This window comes from Miniopterus schreibersii, assembly GCF_964146895.1.
Source record: "Miniopterus schreibersii genome assembly, chromosome: 6".
NCBI classification, from domain to species: Eukaryota; Metazoa; Chordata; class Mammalia; order Chiroptera; family Miniopteridae; genus Miniopterus; species Miniopterus schreibersii.
This window is the reverse complement of record NC_138107.1, coordinates 56986818-57005183: the sequence shown is the minus strand read 5'-3', so window position 1 is coordinate 57005183 and position 18366 is coordinate 56986818. Positions and strand designations below refer to the sequence as shown.

At 37.5% G+C, this 18366-nt stretch overlaps 2 protein-coding genes across 4 annotated transcripts in view; one reads left to right on the top strand and one right to left on the bottom strand.

The window, feature by feature from the left end:
- The window catches only part of LAMA4 (laminin subunit alpha 4), a 116884-nt gene extending 115242 nt beyond the window's left edge, over nucleotides 1-1642 (top strand). For both annotated transcript variants that reach the window (XM_081141249.1, XM_081141248.1), the window contains exon 38: nucleotides 1158-1642. In XM_081141249.1, the coding sequence (XP_080997375.1) occupies nucleotides 1158-1303 (146 nt within the window). In that variant the 3' untranslated portion in view covers nucleotides 1304-1642. The remainder of the gene's footprint in view (nucleotides 1-1157) is intronic.
- A 6748-nt stretch (nucleotides 1643-8390) lies between these two features.
- FAM229B (family with sequence similarity 229 member B) lies at nucleotides 8391-18349 on the bottom strand. Of its 2 annotated transcripts, XM_081141624.1 has the most exons (4): nucleotides 18250-18349; nucleotides 11819-11974; nucleotides 10055-10193; nucleotides 8391-8872 (listed from the first exon to the last, which is right to left on the bottom strand). In XM_081141624.1, the coding sequence occupies exons 3-4, from the start codon at nucleotides 10177-10179 to the stop codon at nucleotides 8755-8757; spliced, it is 243 nt and encodes an 80-aa protein (XP_080997750.1). In that variant the 5' UTR covers nucleotides 10180-10193; nucleotides 11819-11974; nucleotides 18250-18349; the 3' UTR covers nucleotides 8391-8754. The 2 variants fall into 2 exon arrangements, with proteins under 2 accessions (XP_080997750.1, XP_080997751.1); XM_081141625.1 differs by lacking the exon at nucleotides 11819-11974.
- Between the last annotated feature and the right edge of the window lie 17 nt (nucleotides 18350-18366).

Genomic DNA, 18366 nt, shown 5'->3' with positions numbered 1-18366 from the left:
TCAAATCCATGTTCTAAAACTAGTCTCCAAAATGGGCAGAAGAAACAGCTGTCTCTACCCCTTTAGTCTTTCCTGTTCCCTTATTTTTATTCTGGTGATATACACTGAGCAGGCTTAAAGAATATATATAGGCATACTAATCTAGGGAAAAGGGGAGTTGATTATTCAGGCCCCTTCCAAGTCTAAAACCTTATAATTATCATTCTAGATATGAAATGCTATTTCTGTGATCTATTTTCAGTACAAAGCTTCTGCATATTCTTAATCCACATTGCTTAGACAAACTTATCATGGCTGCTTGATGTTTAATTTGCTGTGTTGTTTTATGTTCCTTCCTGACTTACTGATTTCTAAGTGTTTTGCATTTTTTATCTGCTCCTGCTCACAAGCTATTTGTACATAATAATCAGCTTTGACTAAATGGATTTTAATTTCGTAATTTTTCTAAGCACTCTAAATTGCTTTAAATTATATTGCTTCTATCATCCCAACACATTTAATTGTGTCTGTACAATTAATAAGCATAAGGCTTCTTCTAGATCTCTAATTAAGATGAGAAAGTTCTCCTGGCATACTGCAGGGCACCTTTGCCCACACAAAGACTAGGCTAGTTATCACTATCCTATTTATAGTTCTTAAACCCTGAGCTCAGAAAAATTAAAATTTGGTTTATTTGAATTATTGTCTCATTATATTTTATGAGTTTGGCAAAAATGTGGAGGCTTAAGGGTGAGCAATAATGATATGAATTAAATAGAAACATCAACCAAGTCCAAAAATAACATAGAAGCTAAAATTTCTTCTGCCTTCTCAGCAAAACACACAAAATAAGTGAGGCTTAAGTTAAATTACCTCCAAAAAGCATTGGTAGATCCTGAAAATTCACTGCTGAGGCTTTGCACATAGGTGGAAAATTTCCACCTTGGAAGACAGCTAAAACATACTTAGAAATTTGATTGTGAAAACCAATGGCAAAACTTTATAATTACCACATGTTCATTTTACTTCAAAAGCAGAATATGATCCTGAGAATAACTAACTTTCATTTGTGACATGTAAATCATCTTGATGTGCAATTATTTTGTACATTTTTACCATGAAGTAATATCTGGGCTTGGGATGCCTCAGTTGCAATCTTTGATTTCTTTCTTCGTTAGAGTCTCTGCTGACGCCACCCTTGGCCCCTGGCAGGCCCTTCACAGGCTGCATCCGTCACTTTGTGATTGATGGGCGCCCAGTGAGCTTCAGCAAAGCTGCCCTGGTCAGCGGGGCTGTGAGCATCAACTCCTGCCCGGCAGCCTGACACCACAGAGCAAAGACATCCAAGAACAAAGTTCTTCAGAGCACTGAGAGAAACACAAAGCCAGCCAGGAGGACCAGCACCTCCTCCCGCCGAAGCTTTCAGCCAGCTGAGCAGGACTTAAATGAGTCATCAGGGACTGGATGTTTATTATTTCTCATTTGGGTTCTTACCTTGGATCTAAAATGTCTGCAATGTACAACAATCGAAGGAATGTTAAACTTACATGTATTGTATTACTTCCTGCTGGTGAAATTACTGTTCCTGTTTCTAATAAAATAGGAGGGATTCTAAATAAACACTGGCACACATTTTTAAAGTGTGGCTAGATTCTCAGATTCATCTTTCTTTTGTGGAAGATAACTTTCAATCTATACCAAAATATCTTTGGTATACCTTTCTTTATCCTAGAAAGATTTACTGATTTACATAAAAATCTAAAATTAGAAACAGATTTGCTTTTAACACTTTTGTTTGGTCTTTCAGTATAACAAGAATATGATAGGTTTAAAGCAGTTATCAAGCTTTAATAAATTCCTAACAAATTATTCCTAACAAATTCCTAACAAAGAAAAAAGGAATTAAACTTTTTTCCTTATTTCTTTAAAATAAAAATAAAATTGTACATAAGGGGAGGCTCCTCTGGGATATTATTACCATGTTCTGTAGGAATCCTGGAGGGAGGGTGTTACAGCAGAGAGGAAGACAAAATAATGAATTCAATTGAAAAGTATAGAAGTTCTTTTACTAAAAGGTTTTTACCCCACATATCTGCAACACAACCAGTATTATTTCTAAGTTTTATAATCTTTTTAGGTATATATATTAATAAAGTCTAGAAAAAGAAAAATAGGCTTGAATAGCTGGTGGAATACTAAAACACAGAAACTGAAATAAAAGAATTACGCATGAAAAGATAACTAAACTTGAAAACAAAATGAGAGAAAAGATGTCTTCATATCAACAGGATTAAAGATATGGAAAAAAATAACTGGGGCAAGGGGAGGAAATAAAATATTTTGAGGAATTACTAAGAGAATAAAATAAACTCTTACTTTGAAAATGTTATATATGTATACTTAAATTTCCCTGCTGCCCTTCTGTCTCAGGTACGTTAATAATAATGTTAAAGATATCAATAAAAATAGCTAATATCATCAATTCATAGAGGATTTACTAAGAGCCAGGCTCCATGATAAGCTAAAGTCTAGTGATTTTATCATCCCACTAATCCTGTAAGGTAGCATTTGCAGATGAGAAATCTGAGACTTAGAACAGTGAGGTAACTTGTCAGCTGCCATTCAGGTAGACTGAAGAGCCAGAATTCGAATGCAGGGCAGCAGGCTAATCTCCTTGCTTTCTGCCTCTGGAGGACTATCTGCCTTCAGGCAAACTCTCAACTGGTCTGTAAAGCTGGAATCAAAAATCCAAATGCTTATACAGCCAGAGAAGTACCATAAAGGAGCAAAGCTGGCAGGGTCTGACTGAGCAAATCAATTGGGCACTTGCCATGGCTGGTTTAGAAGGAAGCAGGTGCTCAACTCATCCCATTGTCACCATGAAGGAACACAAGTCTTGAAGAACCAGAATTTCCCAGAGTAGCTGGTAATGTGAAATGGGGTGGGGTGGGGGTTGAAATGGCCTGATTTTTCAATTGGTAACTAAATTGAAGCAACAGCAACCACAACAGGGAAATTCCAGGCTGACCAAACAAAACCTGAGGGCCCTATGTAACTTCTGGGCTAAAAACTCTGAATCCAAGAGTCTAGGGCCTTAGCTGGTACAGACTGAACCAGTGCTTAAAATACACTGAACCCTCACAATATCCCTTCATTAAGACCCAAGCAGGAAGAAGTGGCTCTGAAACTGCCTACCATTTTCTTTTCCAAAGGAGTTTCCTGAGGCATCCTGGAGGACCACTCTATCCCCTCATTCTCAGCAGTAGCCCAAAGTGAACTAAACTAGTCAAGCTGCAGACCTACCTGGACCTCCAGTAGCTCCAGGGGCATGCACACAGACTCACATATACACATACTAAAACCACAAAAAGTTTTCTACCTTCTCCAAAATTTATAAAGGAATTCGCAAAGTTAGTATTTCATGTTGTTATGCTTGGCAAATAAGAAGCTACTGACCCATATACCTCTTTCAAACCACACAATGACCTTCTGAAACTTTGAATTTAGCATTTGTAAGAGCTTGATTTAATTCTTAGATGGGACTCTCATCTTCTCCATCTTCTGTCTAAGGAGAAAAAAGTAAGGTTTTTTTTTTTCTTTTAGTTAAACATAGGATATCAGAACTTCATACAGAGAAATATGGGTTGGGTGCTCCTGGTAATTTTGACCAGTTGCTTTCATGGTCCCTGCCAGTTTAGAGCCCCCTTCAAAATGGAAGGGGCCTCCCATAGCCCCAGTATGAAGGAGCAGCGCTATTTGGGCCAGGTCCCACCTCCTTCTCTCATGGCCACAGCTGATTGGTTGAGGGAACTGATCTATAGATTCCCAGTGAAGCAACACCCCCATTATTTGGTAGTATGAAAAAATGAATATTTTCTCTCGAAATTTTGAATTGGGAAACATGGAAAGAATCAAGCACTTAGCAGTAAAAGCTAAAGCCAAAATGAAACTATATGAAAGTATGGTTTTAGGTGCTTACTACATGCATGTATAGACACACATGTTAAAAAAAGAGAAAAAAATCTTAGCATTTTCCATTCTGTAGACCTAGGAGAATATATCAACACTTCCCTTTATCTAGTACAAGCCACCTCAGTTCTCAGCCCAAAGTTTTTAGGGGTAAAGGAGGGGAGCACATGTCAGAAGATACTGGGATATATTTGTTCTCTGGGCCTCCATATCCTTGTATGCAACATGGTGGTACAGGGTGTCTAGCAGTCTTTCTTCTTTCCATACATTGGTGACTACAGCCTATAGCTGGGACCATAAAACAAATACACCACATTTTAAGTTCACCAAACTGAGGTTTGGACCCAATCCCTTCTCTATTAGGATTGACTCAGAGAAGCTATATCAGCACAACCAGCAATGTAACATCACAATGCCATCAACACACCACACATGCGCGCGCGCACACACACACACACACACACACACAAAGCACAACAGTCTATATAAAGAGACTAGAAAGGTAACAGAGGAGGAACTGTCCAGAATGTAAGCTCCACAAATTTTGTCTGTGTTATGCACTGATGTGTTGTAAGAGCCTAGAATGGTGCCTGACATGCAGGTATATGCTCAATAAATATTTGTTGAGTGAATTTCAGGAAAGTGGAGTTTTTGTAAAAGTTACCCCTTCACCTCACCTCCTAAGGCAATCACTTGTAAAGTGTCTGGGAGTCTGAGGGAAAGAAAAATTAATATTGACTTCTCCAGTTGGGTTCCCCTGAGTCCCAGAGATCTCTGATTTGCCTGAGGTTGTGGGGACTAGGTGAGGGGAGAAATGGTGTAGCCCATCATCAATACAGAAGAGCTCTCTCAAGTCCTTGGTAATCTTTAAAGTCCCAAGAGGTCCCGAAAAGTAGGGAAGACGGTTGGTCACCACCGAATGGACAAAGCCACTTAGTTTATAAATGTCACACCAGAGGACACATCCCCAGACCACACTTCTAGGGCACAGGATGGAGAGGGCAGAGGCTAGCTGAGGTTGAAAGATGAAAGCCATATATGATCTGTCAGAGCATGGGACAGAGGCACACTCATAAGAGGAATGTAGCATGATAACACCAGTCAGAAGCAACAGCTGATTCCCTCAAGAAATTTCTAAAGTGTAGTGATGGGGGCCGCTCAGCACCGAATCCCTCTCCAGCCCAGCCAGACATAGTGAAAACAGAACATGTTTTCAAATGATCATGTCCTAAGACAGCTGATTAATGAGCTGATGTCAATCCGGAGGAAGGTTATAAAAGAATGATGCCACAGGGTTACCCTAAGACCTGTTTATAATAGTCCCTTACAGAAAGATCATATCTAGGAACGTAAGGAATGTGGGAAAACATTTATTCAAGGCAGATGCTTTAGAAGACTAAAGAATTCAACCTTGTAAAAAAATTGTTTATCCTTTATGTCTTTATAATCTGTAGTAATGTCCCTACTCTCATTCCTGATGTAATTTGTATCTTTTTTTCCTGAAAGTTCTGTCTAGAGGTTTGTAATTTTATTGATCTTTGTGAAGAATCAGCTTTTGGTTTAATTGATTTTCTCTACTATTTATCTGTCGTTTATTTCATCGGTTTCTGGTCTTCTTTCTCTCTTCTTATTTTGGGTTCAGTTTGTCCATCATTCCTGCTTTCTTAAGGTAAAAGCTTAGATCATTGACTTGAGATGTTTCTCCTTTTCTAATGAAAAAATTTGCTTTCTAAGCACTACTAGAAACTGTACCCCATGCATTTTGATATGTTGTGTTTGCATTATCACTCAGTTCAAAATATTTTCTAATTTCTTCTGTCATTTCTTCTTTTATTCATGGGTTATTTGGAAGTGTGTCATTTGGTATCCCAATATTTGGAGGTTCTCCAGATATTTTTCTGTTATTGATTTCTAATTTGTTATGAAACATGCTTTTCATAGTCTGCATACTTTGCCTGCTTTTCAATTCATTGAGACTTTTGTTCCCTACATATGGTCTATTCTTGGTAAATTTTCCATGTCTGTTGGAATAGAATGTACAGTATTCTGTTCTACTGTTATTCTTCTAAGAGTTGTTGAAAGATGTTGCAATCTCCAACTGTAAATATGGAGTTATGACCCCTTTTTCATTATGAAATGCCTCTCTCTATCCTTGGTAATATTCCTTGGTCTAAAATCTTCTTGTCTATTATTAATATAGATATTCCAGCTTTTTTTTTTTTTTTTTTTACTGAAAAGTCTTGCCTTCACAGTATTTGGTACTTTTAAAGATATTGTTCTATTGCCCTTTTGCTTACATGTTTTCTGATGAAAAGTGTCCTCTCATTCTTATTTTTGTTCCTCTGAATGAATGTGTCATTTTTATCTGTCTGGTTTTAAGACTGTCTCTTTATCACTGGTTTTCAGATCATTTAATTATATGGTCTTTGTTTTCTTCATGTTTCTTCTCCTTGGGGTTGGTTAAACTACTTAGATCTGTGAGTTTGTAGTTTTCATCAAGTATGAAAAAATTCAGCCTTTATTTCTTCAAATATTTTTTATCTTCCTCTCTCCTCCTTCTGGGAAGCCACTTACATACAGGATGGGGCAAAAGTAGGTTTACAGTTGTGAGTATGCAAAACACAGTTTATTCTTGTATTATCATCTATTTATTACTGTATTATTTTCCATACAAGCAACTGTAAACCTACTTTTGTCCCACCCTGTATATGGTAGACCACTTCATATTGAAATATGAAATTTATGCTTTTTTTCAGCCCTTTTATGTTATATTTTATTTTGGATAATTTGCATAATTATGTCTTCAAGTTCATTAATCTTTTCTTCTCCAGTATCTAATCTGTTTTTAATCACATTTGGTTTACATTTTCATTTCTGATATTATATTTTTCATCTCTAGAAGTTCGACATGGGTCCTTTTTATACCTTCCACTTCTCTCCTTATCATAATTATGCCTTTATCTACTGCTGGAATATTTGTGGTAGCTTGTCTGTCAATGCTATCATCTTCATTCTGAATCTGAGTCTACTGACTGATTCTCTTGACTTTAGGTTGTATATGCCTTCTTTTATTCCATACATGGTAATTTTTTATTGATGCTGATCATTGTGAATTTTACACTTTTGGTGTTGGATTTTACTGTAGTTCTTTACATTTTGAGGGTGTTTTTTTCCCCCTCTTTGGATGCAGTTCAGTTACTTGGAAACAGTTTGATCCTTTCAAGTTTTGCTCTTAAGATTTGTTAGCACAGGTACAGAGCTGCCTTCAGCCTAAAGCTATTCCTATCCCCCAACCCCACAGCTACCCCCACTGAAATATCTTGCTGAGAACTCTACTCAGTGCTCCAGGTATTAAAAGATCTCTCCACTATGGCTTAAACATAAATTATTCACAGTCTTGTGTGAGCTCTGAGAAATTTTTCATCACTCCTTTCTCCTGTCCTGTTCTCTTTCCCCCACCCTGGGCAGTTTCTTCTCTGGATTTGTTCTCTTCCTTAAGGAGTAATAAATTTTATTTGGCAGACAATTGAGTTACTTAGAATCACCTTGGTTCTCTCAAATTTCATTTTTAAGCTTTGTTAAAGTTGGTATACATTAGCTTTTAGCCTAGTGCTAGTTTAGATTTCCTTCTAAGGCATGACTTTCCCGAAGTCTCTCTACTCAATGACCAACATGTCTAATAAGGTTTTTCCACTCTGGCTGACTGGAATTCAAAACCACCTCCCAACACTGTGTGAATTTTTCTAGTTTATACATATATTATTACATATTTTTATTATTATATAATATAAAAAACTCTCAGAATTTCTCCATTTATAAATCCCTGAAAGTTTTTCTTCTTCATCTCATGTAGTACATGCATATGCATCTAAATCCATATAATTATAAACTAATAAACTTTTCATTTTAAAAGTCTTATACGTATATCTTCAGGAGCAGCAAGGTAGACAAGAAACCAGAGGAACTGTACCTGATGCTAAAGTCTTTTGTAGAAGACAATTTCACAGGATGGATGGTGGCAAACATCAAGAGGAAAAGAAATCAGGCTGAGTTTCTTGGGACTATTACAAGAAGAAAAAAAAAAAACACATGGAGAGCTGGCCTAGACCTCAAAACTGATCCTTAAGTCAAATCAAACAAAAAGATCCACCTGAAGTTTCTCAATACCAACTGTAGACAATTTCAAGATGACTGGCTGGGACTTGAGGTACAGTGTGATTATGGGCTATCATTTTTTCTGAAAAAATGGGCTTAGAACCATGGCCTTCACCTATTATAATGAATTTAACCAATAACGTGAGCTCCCATATGAAAGCACTTTATATGCTTTGCAGCTTAACCATGACTAAGAACTTTCTTTGGTCTTGAGTATTCTTCCAAAAAACACAAGCCAGAAACTGGCTTAGGGTATTCAAGTGAAAAGATTCAGCTACATAGCAACTCAAAAATAAACGAGGGAAACGCCTAAAACACATTAAGCATTTAGAATAATGGGCCCTTCCTGATTGACAATCAAGGTGGAATAAGCATCCTGAATTATTATCAATGATCCATTCTGTGCAAGATGATCTCTTAAGGTACTTTCTAATTGTGAAATATTATTCTGTCTTATCTATCAAAATAATTGATGGCTTATTACTTCACATGTTTTACAGACTACATTTCTGTCTTTTCTTACTAAAAGTAAATATTTCAACTGTTGTCATCATCCAAAGGTGCCACCACTTTTATTTGTTTACCAGATCATAAGACCCTACTGCTCCATGACCCTTGACCTAGTCAGCCTCTACAAAAGGCTCGATGATGTTATTTAGGATGCATTTCCTTGCTGCTTTGTGCAGGTAGCTTTCTCATTGTTGCATAGACATTGATGGGAACATCAGTTATTGTCAGGCAATGACTTCCATGGCATCTTCGGAGTTGCCTGAATAAAAGAGCAAACGACATGCAGTTAGATACTAAAAAGGAAACTTTTTCAGAGCACCAGTTTGAGTGCATGTTCAATTGTTTTAAATAATTTTGACATCTTTGAATGTCACAAAGTAATTATAACATGGTCACACTCATGAGGCATATATTTTAGACTTATGTTGCAAAGAAGTTGTAGTTATTGCCATACATTTAATCACAGGAAGTTCATAAATACAAAGATAACCCTCCAAGTGTTCATTTTGAAAGGTATACCATGATTGCTAAAGGACAAAAAAAGCAGGGGTGCATAGTTGTAAACGTAAGTGATAATACTAAGACAATTCACACATATATACACCTTAAAATCACTTCAGTTGAGTCTATTTAAAAACTAGAATATTTGTGGAAAAATATAAAACTGAACGTACTATTCCATATACTGTTCAAATGTTAATAGAATCTCAGATTTAAAAGAACCCTTAAAAATGACACCTAGTCCAAAAAAACATCTAGTGCTTGAATTTCCTTTCCAACATTCCCACCAAATAATTACCCAACCTTTAACATTTCTAAAGACAAGTGCTCAGTACTTCCCAAAGTAGCCTATATCCTTGAATAATTCTGATTTTTAAAGTATCTACCTACCTCATTAAGCTTAAATGTGTGTTCTAAAAATTTCCAAGCCATGAGGAACCTAACAATGCAGTTAGTATCTGATGTTTTGCTATGGTAAACAACAGAAAAATGGACAAATTCTATTATAGTTTTCTTCAATTTTGCAAAAATGATTTTATTTTATAGAAACTTTATACTCTACATCACCCTCTGCCAAAGTCAAAGCTCTACTAAATCTGAAGTCTGAGTCTTTATATTTTTAGTCTTTTGCCAACAGAACAGTGCCCTGCATGTAACAGCACTAAAGGTTTGCTTAATTGAAAGTTATCTAATCTTGAAACTATCAACAAAAAAAACCCTAAAAATTTATAAAAAAGAAGAAGAATTGGCCTATCATTAAGACTTACAGAGGTATAAAATATACAGACTCTATGCTAAGAAAACCTGAGATCTCTTAATACCAATTTAATAACAACAATGTTCCTGGCCTTTTTTCTTGCTAATATTGAGCATCAGCTAAGGCTTGTATGGATGACAGTCATTACACATTGTTTCAGTTGTCAGCATGAGAAGACTTTACCTAGTTGGTGATATCTCTTTCCCGTTACAGGCAGCACCGGAGCTCAGTCCAGGTTCCAGCCCAATTGTAGAATCTCCTCCTTCCACTGGAAACCTCCGTGGCTGGGTTCCAAACCGCACAGGCATAATTCACTGAAAACCTAGATTAGAAAGTTATAATAATGGATAGGGCAGGCGAATTGTCTTCAAATAGTTGTTTGGAATTTTTAATGTTACTATTTTGTTAGGCATATTCCAACATTCTGAAAATGAGATTTAAAAATATCTACAAAAGTATATAAATACTATATTATACAACTCCTCCTTACATAAAATGTTAAGTTTTGCAACAAATACAGAACAGTCACAAGGTGTCAAAGGTAAACGATGTCCTATGGTTAACATAACTGAAGTCCATTTCTGCTGTGTAAAAAAAAATATTCAGTTTGCCTTTATGGGTATTGCGACCAACAAGCTTGAGCCCCTACTCCTATCTTCTATTGCATGGCTAAGTCCCTGTCTGCTTTTGAAGTACAGCTGAGTTTCACATCACCATGGTATCTTTAGCTAACCCTTCTGTTCCTAGTTATCATTCATTCCCACCAGCCTCTCTACATTTACAGTGCATTATTAAGAAAGTGTCTTGGGAGAGTTGGATTGACTATGTGATCTTAGGCAGGGTACTTAACCAAATATGCTTCCCAAGAATAAACTGGGAATAATAATAGAATCTACTTCCAGAATAAGATTAAATAAGATAGTACATATAAAGTGTGGTACCTAACACATAGCTAGTGCTCAATAAATGTTAACAATTACTATTCAGCAGATGCTACTGAGCATTATAAGTATATATACATAGAGTGTATTGTACATGTAAAGCACACATACACAAACACGCATATACACACAGAGAGCTACATAAAATAAACTCCTTACTGCCTGCTGTTGCCTCTGCTTAGAACTCTTCCCCACCCCACTAACACCCTTTACTTGTTAGAGCCACCTGCCTCATTCATTAAGTCTGAATTTATATTTCACTTTCTCAGAGGAGCCTTCTATAACCCCTACCCATAATATAAGTTTTCATAGCACTCTTTATTTCTGCTTTGTAACAGTTATCATCACTCTAATTCATCATATCTCAACTGTGACACTATTGACTTTGGGGCCAGATAATTTTTGTTGGGGAGGAAGGGGATTGTCCTGGACATTGCAGAACATTTTGCAGCATCTAAGGCCTCCACCCACTACATGCCAATAGCAGCCCTCTCTAAAACTTATGACATTCAAAAATGTTTTCAGACCTTGCCAAATGTCCTCTGGTGGAGAAGGAACCAGTGAAGAACCAGTACCCGAACTTTTTGTGTTTTTGTTTCATCATTGTAACTCCATCCCATTCCCTGTCTGTCTTTTTCACCACTAACTGACTCCTTAATACCTAGAACAGTGCCTGGCACACAGTGGGTAATTAACTCTATCTTGTACAAATCTGCATGTCTTCAACAAAAGACGGGAAAGGTGAAAAATGTCTTACCACTGTTTCTTATACCTAGTTCAGTATTCTATGCCTAACAAGTAAATGTTTATTGTCTGTAATAATAAAACTAAATTAATAAAGTTTAGGAATTTGATTCTTATATAATGGTTTTTACAGACTGTGTATCAATTGCCAAGGAAAAAAATGTTATGCTCAATGACAAGTTAGTAAAATCTATGGTTTAGCACAACTATCTTATGTAGATATTAAGTTTTAGCTAACTTGATCAAGGACACAGAGACTTACCAAAATAGGCCGAGTCTGATTCCTGAGAGGTGAGTAAACCGATCGCTCCTACTGACCGTCCACAAAAGCCTGAAGTCGCCAAAGCAATGATGACCAAATGTCCCAGTGACACCCAGAAATTATGACATCAGAAGATTCTTTTACATAGTTTCCTACCTGTTAAATAATAAAATGTCACAACTCATAGCTCCAGCAGCAGTCTGAAACAGCTGAAAATTGTCTCTAAAGTTTGTTTCAAGGTTTATTCTTGTTGTTACTGCCTTGTTTAGTTTCTAACAATATATATTTTAACCTGTGAATAGATTTACCTGTACCTATTTTAGACCTACAGTCTAATCAATCTGCACAAAATCTCATGAGCTTCTCTCACTTTACATCCTACCTTTATCTTCCAGACTTTCCCTTAACTAGTAACAAATTATAAACCCAACCTACAATATCCTCACCCACTGCAGTGGCCTCAAACTACACCTTTACAGGTTCCTCTGTAGCTCTCTGTGGATGGTTCTTCACAGCTCTCTAACACCTGGACTAGCTCTTCTTTCCTGCTTCCTCAAAAGAGCCTTGAAATTCCCAAACGACCGCAACAGTGACAGCTGAGAAAGGAAGAATACATCTTGTACTATTCTCTCTATTCTGTCCCCCAAACCCTGAAGTTCTCTGTTCATAACATCTTCGCCAAAGGAATGATGATAAACTGTCCCAGTGACACCCACAAATTATGACATCAAAGATTCTTTCACATAGTTTTCTACCTGCTAAAGAATAAAGTGTCTCAATTCATAGCTCCAGCAACAAGCTGAAATGTACCTTCTGGACTTCCTTCCCTTTCCTAATTTCTATGTCAACAGTAATCTTACTGAGTGTAATACTTAGGTTTAACCCTTAAGACAGAAATTTACTCTTCAGTTAACCTTTTTTTTTCAATTTTCATAGCTGGTAACTGAACTATTAAATGTTAGTAAGCATTTTTGCATTTAATGAAAATCTTTGTTACTACCTACATTTTATGTTAACTTCCCACTGCTCTGTTTTTATATGATTATGTTATAGGAAATTGGCATTTTACATAATTTAGTTGATGTTAGATTAAAAAAACCTTACCTCTAACTTCTTTTTCTTACTAGGGTGCTATCAGTGAATAGATGATCACAATTTTCGCCTAGAGAAACCATTTAACTGACTGTGTCACAGTCAGACAAATTGAAATAATTGCTGGACATTGTTAGGTCATTAGGCCCTAGATATCTGATCCTTCAGATGGGAAGAAATTTTAATAGTTTACCATTTTTAGTGAAGGTGGCATGAGAAAATAATGGGTTTTGGCATTAGAATTCGGTTTGAATTTTAGGACCATGTTAACTGAGACTTTAAGCAAATCACTAAAAGTTTGTCTGCAAAAGAATAATAATTCCTTCTATAGAATTGTTTTGAGGAATTAAAAAATCTAATGTGTAATAAAGACAATATCTGGGAAACAAAAATTAAACCAGCATGTTCTCATCTTTTTTCATAGTTCCTGAAATTAAAGTGTTGAGGCCTGATTTCACTTTTTAGGGATCCATATATTTTTAAACTACAGAGTAAAGTCTCTCATGTGGAATATTCTTTTATTCCTCTAATTTATTTTTTTTACTAGTTTATTTGGTACAAGTTGTACCAAGTTTCTTTTTTTAGTATAGGTGATACCATGAAACAAATCAAACCTGACAAAGCCTTAATCATGAAATGTTCCAGAAGACAAAAATGAACTTGACTCTACAGCAGATCTTCACAGAGAAATGAATAAATGAAATATAAATGATTGGGAGGGGTGGCAACGACGGTGAACTCTCTAAATACTCTCCTTAATTTTCATAAGCTCAAGAATAATGATCTTTCGATCCTCAGGATACTGATTCATGAGATGCAGAGGAGTGGTGTTTGAACTGGTCATATCCTAACAAAACAGATCCATTCGCTCATACAACTACTAATTATTGAGAATCCACCAGCCAGGCATGTGTTTAGTGCTGAAAATAAAATATTGATGAAAACACACACAGTGTCCATCCTAGTGGCATTTACAGGTTAGGGCAGGAGATGTGCTAGGCTAGGATATCAAATCTAAATCTAAAGGACAAGTAGGCATCAACTAGATGGAAATGGGTGGGAAGAAAAGACATTGAGACAGTTGGGGAGGGGGCAAACAAAGGAAACAGCGTGTGCAAAAGTCATCTACCAGTAGAGAGGACAAAAGATCTGAAGGAACAACAGAGAAAATTAATAAAGAAATCAGGTCAGAGATAAGTAGAAACTAAACCATGCTGGAACATAAATCCAAGTTAAAGATTTTAGACTTTATCTTATGAGCAAGGAAGCCCACAAAAGAATTTTAATCTCTCAGGAAACATTTGTAGGTTGCACTGATTTTTCTCTATTTTCCATTTTCTAGTTATTTGATTTCCACTCTAATCTTTAGTATTTACGTTTTTCTGCTTAATGTGCTTATGTCTTAAAATGGAAGCTTAGGTCATTGATTTGAGACCTACTTAACCTAAGCATTTAATTTTATAAATGTTCATCAAAGCACTACTTTACCTTCATTCCAGAAATTTTGTATTGTCATTTCCTTCAGTTAAAATTTTCCCTTTTGGTTCCTTCTTTTACCTATGGGTTATTTAGAACTACGTTATTTTGTTTTCGAATACTTAGGAATATTCTAGTTATTTCTCTGTTACTGATTTCTTAGATTCCATTGTTGTCAGAGAACATTTTTGAATGGTTTTAATTATTTTAAATGTACTGACACTTGTTTTTGCTCAGAATACACTCTATCCTGGTAAATGTTCCATGTACACTTGAAAAGAATATGTATTCTGCTGTTGCTGGGTGAAATGATTTGGGGGTTGGTTGGTACCACAGTGTAACAAAATTTATCCTGATTTATACAGACTTAGGTCCAGACTTACTGCCATAAAAACCTAAAATATAAGTCATTAGAGCACTCACTGGTTGAGCAGTAAGTGACAATTGTTCTTGGAAGCTGAAAGGATCATTAGGTATCTACGTTGTTCAATGGCAAGCCTATTCGAAAAACCTTTGGAGAACTCTGTGATAACTTAGAAGGCAGATGATTAATGAACTTTAATGTTAGGCGAAGAGGTTGGAAGAATGTTAATAACATTTTAGTTGATGTTGCTGTGTTTGTCCAGTAATATGTAAAAGAGATAGGCTCAGAAGACTATTCTTTCAGGGATCATTTCTATAGTTCCTTAAAAGAGAGAGGCTCAGAAATGCAGTGTGCAAGCAGGAATAAAAACGGATCGAGTACCCAGAAATTCAAATGATATTTTAATGACTTGAAAAGCTACAGAAGTATCATTTTCTTGGAACACATTCTATTGTCCCTCAGGTCCTTGTAACATTTTTTCCATATCTTCCAGTACTTAAGTGCTATAGATGAGTCTAAAGAAGCCTAATTATTTTTTCTCCATTAACACCCCCCCTCATTTCTTGCCTGGATACCTAAAAATTCTTTCTTTATTCTGAAAACTGAATAACAGCCAAGATATGTACCTTAGTGTTGACTGTTCTGTAGAAATTTTTCCATGGAATACAGTGTATTTTTAAACTACAGATTTTTCTTCCTTTACTATAATTTTTATATCAGTAAGGACATCTCTTCTTCCGTTTGCTGTGTTATTTCAGGGGCACTTTTTAATCTTGAGGTGAACTGTATCTGTCTCTTACATATACACTGTCTTCTAAGAGATTTAGTATCTGTCTTTGCCTTCAGTATTCTCTTTGATTTTCTAAGCCTTTCCTCTACATCAGTAATTTGAATTTCAGCTCTCTAGTCTGCTTCTTCATGCTTCTAATTATTCACTAGTTCTTCAAGGTGTTTTGGCCTTCGGTTAATTTCCAGTGCTCTTTTATCTCCATTTTAGTTCATTTATTCATCAAATATTTATTGTATGGATATAGTAGTGAACACAACAGGCAAGACTCAGCCCTCATAGAGCTTGCTTCTCAATACACTGCTAGCATCTTTAAGTCCCTGTATTACTGAATTCATATTCTTAAGTTCCTCTAAAGCACAAAGAGTATGTATGTGATGAATTTCCTCTTTTCCCCCCTAGGAGGTTTTATCCAGGTCATGTACTTCATCCATCTTTTGATGCTACCTCCCTTCCTTCCTTCCTTTTTCAGTAGTAGTCTGTATAATTCTCAATTATTTTTTTTCTCTTGCTCATATTTAACATGAAATTCTGCCCAATCTATTCTTTTGGTTTGCCAGTCAGCCATTGCTCCAATACTACAAAAATCCCACAGCTTAGAGCAAAAATATTTTAATATTTTTCTTGCTCATAGGGCTGTAGTCTCCTGAATAGCTGGTCTTCACTTGCCTTCCTTGGGTTTGACCAGGATAAGCAGGACTCTACGTCACAACTGAGATTCAGACTGATATGATCCACATGTCTTCATCATTTTGGAAACAGCAACCACCTGAGGCAGTTTTTCTTAGGAAAAATAGCCAAGTCCAAGAGGCAAAAGCATGAAAGCACATCTAAAACCCCTTCTAGCTTCATACCTGACATCGTTCCATTGGTCAAAGAAAATCACATGACCAAGCCCAGAGTCAAGGAGGCAAAGATGAATGCTCTACCTACTCTACCATACCAGGGGGTTCTGCACAGTCGTGTGCAGAAGGGAAGAGGGAAGAATTTAGAATAATAATTCAATCTACCATACCCTGTTATTGTGTGGGTAAATTCCCCTTGACTTCTTTCCGCCTATCTGAAACCTGTTCTTCCCCTTACAGGTGGAGTGTAAATGATAAGTAATATTTTCCTTTTCATTGTGTTTGTATCAGACGCTATATTAGACAGAATTTCGCTAGAGCTGTGTGTAGCTTTCCAGAACGACAGGTTCTGCTTGCTCTTCTGAGTATATTGATTATCTTAAACGAGGTTCTCAGTCCATCTAATTAGGAGAGTATTCAACTCCAGGATATGCTCAGATTCATGACTTCAGTGTGGACTCCTGGAAGGTATAAATTGTATCTAAAAACATTTTCTGCTTCTACGGAGGTCCTGAAGTGGTGGTAAGGTCCTGCTGTGAATTTTAAGTGGAATTGTCTCTCAGTCTTATTCTCTCCAGAATAAAGTTATTAATGAGCCCTGTTAAGACTTTAATTTACCTTGGGTCCAACGTATGACCTCTGGGGAATGATGACTGGGACAGAACCACTGCTTGAGGGGTAGAGCTCTGCAGAGGCCAAAATTCCAGAGAAGCTGGAACCGTAGCTCACCGACACACCCCTACAAACATCGCTGTCTACAAACTGGACCAAACTTGGCAAATTTTGGAAGCCCTGGACTTTGGGACTTCAACATCAAGACCTGAAGTGAAATGTTGGAGGTGCCCGACTGCACCTGCACCACTGACTCCATGCTCACTAATATGTGGTTCAGGGTAAAACCCAGCAATTGCAAAAAATTGATTAAAAGCTGCCTATTAATCATAAGTGATGTAAGTGCTAAGGTGAAAAACATCCAACTGGCAATGTGGAAAAGCCTCAGGGCCATGAACCACCTAGCGCCTCTTCCACTTCCCAGCTACCAGAAAAAAGTAGTAAAAACTATTACTTATCCTGGAGGAGGAATAAGGTGTTCCTATTATCACACATTAATTGCACATATAATTTAACTTTTTTTTTTAATGGAGAAGTCTTCCTAAAATTTTGTAGCTCCTCAGAAGTTTTGTGATAAATGTTCATTTCATTTAAAAAGTGCTGGAGCTCTTCATTGAAATCTGGTGTAAACTGATCAAAAGGGTTGAAAGTAGTCACTGCCGGACAATTTTAAGGAGCTGGTCATTTTAAGGAATGCCTGGATTTTTTTACAGTCTTCCCCTCCTTCCTCCCATCTAAACACTGTACCTAAATAAACGCCTCAGTTTCATTCCAACTCCTCCCTCAGACCCGTACTCCTTCACCTCCGCGCCCACTGAACCCCGCCGCACCTCACACGGCGCCTCTTCCCCGGGACCGTCAGGGTCTCGGCGCGGGGTCCACGTCAGAATCCCCCGCGTCCCGCCGAGGGCCCGGGAGCGCCGGCTGGAGCCCGCGGCTCCCGCCAACACTGGTCGGGTCTAAGCGCCATGTTGTCAAAGCGCATAACCACCTCGTCGCGGCGTCATCTCGCCACCCGCTCAGTCTGAGGATGCGTTGGGCTCACCGCCATTCCCCGTTTTGTATCAGAACAAAGGGCTTGCTGGACGGAGAGATACTAACGCAGCGTCCCGGGGACCCTGAATAAACGGAATCTGACCCCCCACCCTGGTGTTGAGGCTGTGAACGAAGACCAACGCTCTAAGGAGCGACCACGGGCAGTTTAAGGGCACACGGCTGAAAACCCCACTCCAAAGCCTAGTCACCCGCCGGTTACCCTGGGCTCGGGCGCTGCCGACGCTAAAGGATGTCGACCAGGCAGCAGGATCTGCCGTCCGGAGGCGCAGTCGCTATGGTAACAGTGGCAGGCAGGCGCACTAGGCGGTCTCCTGAC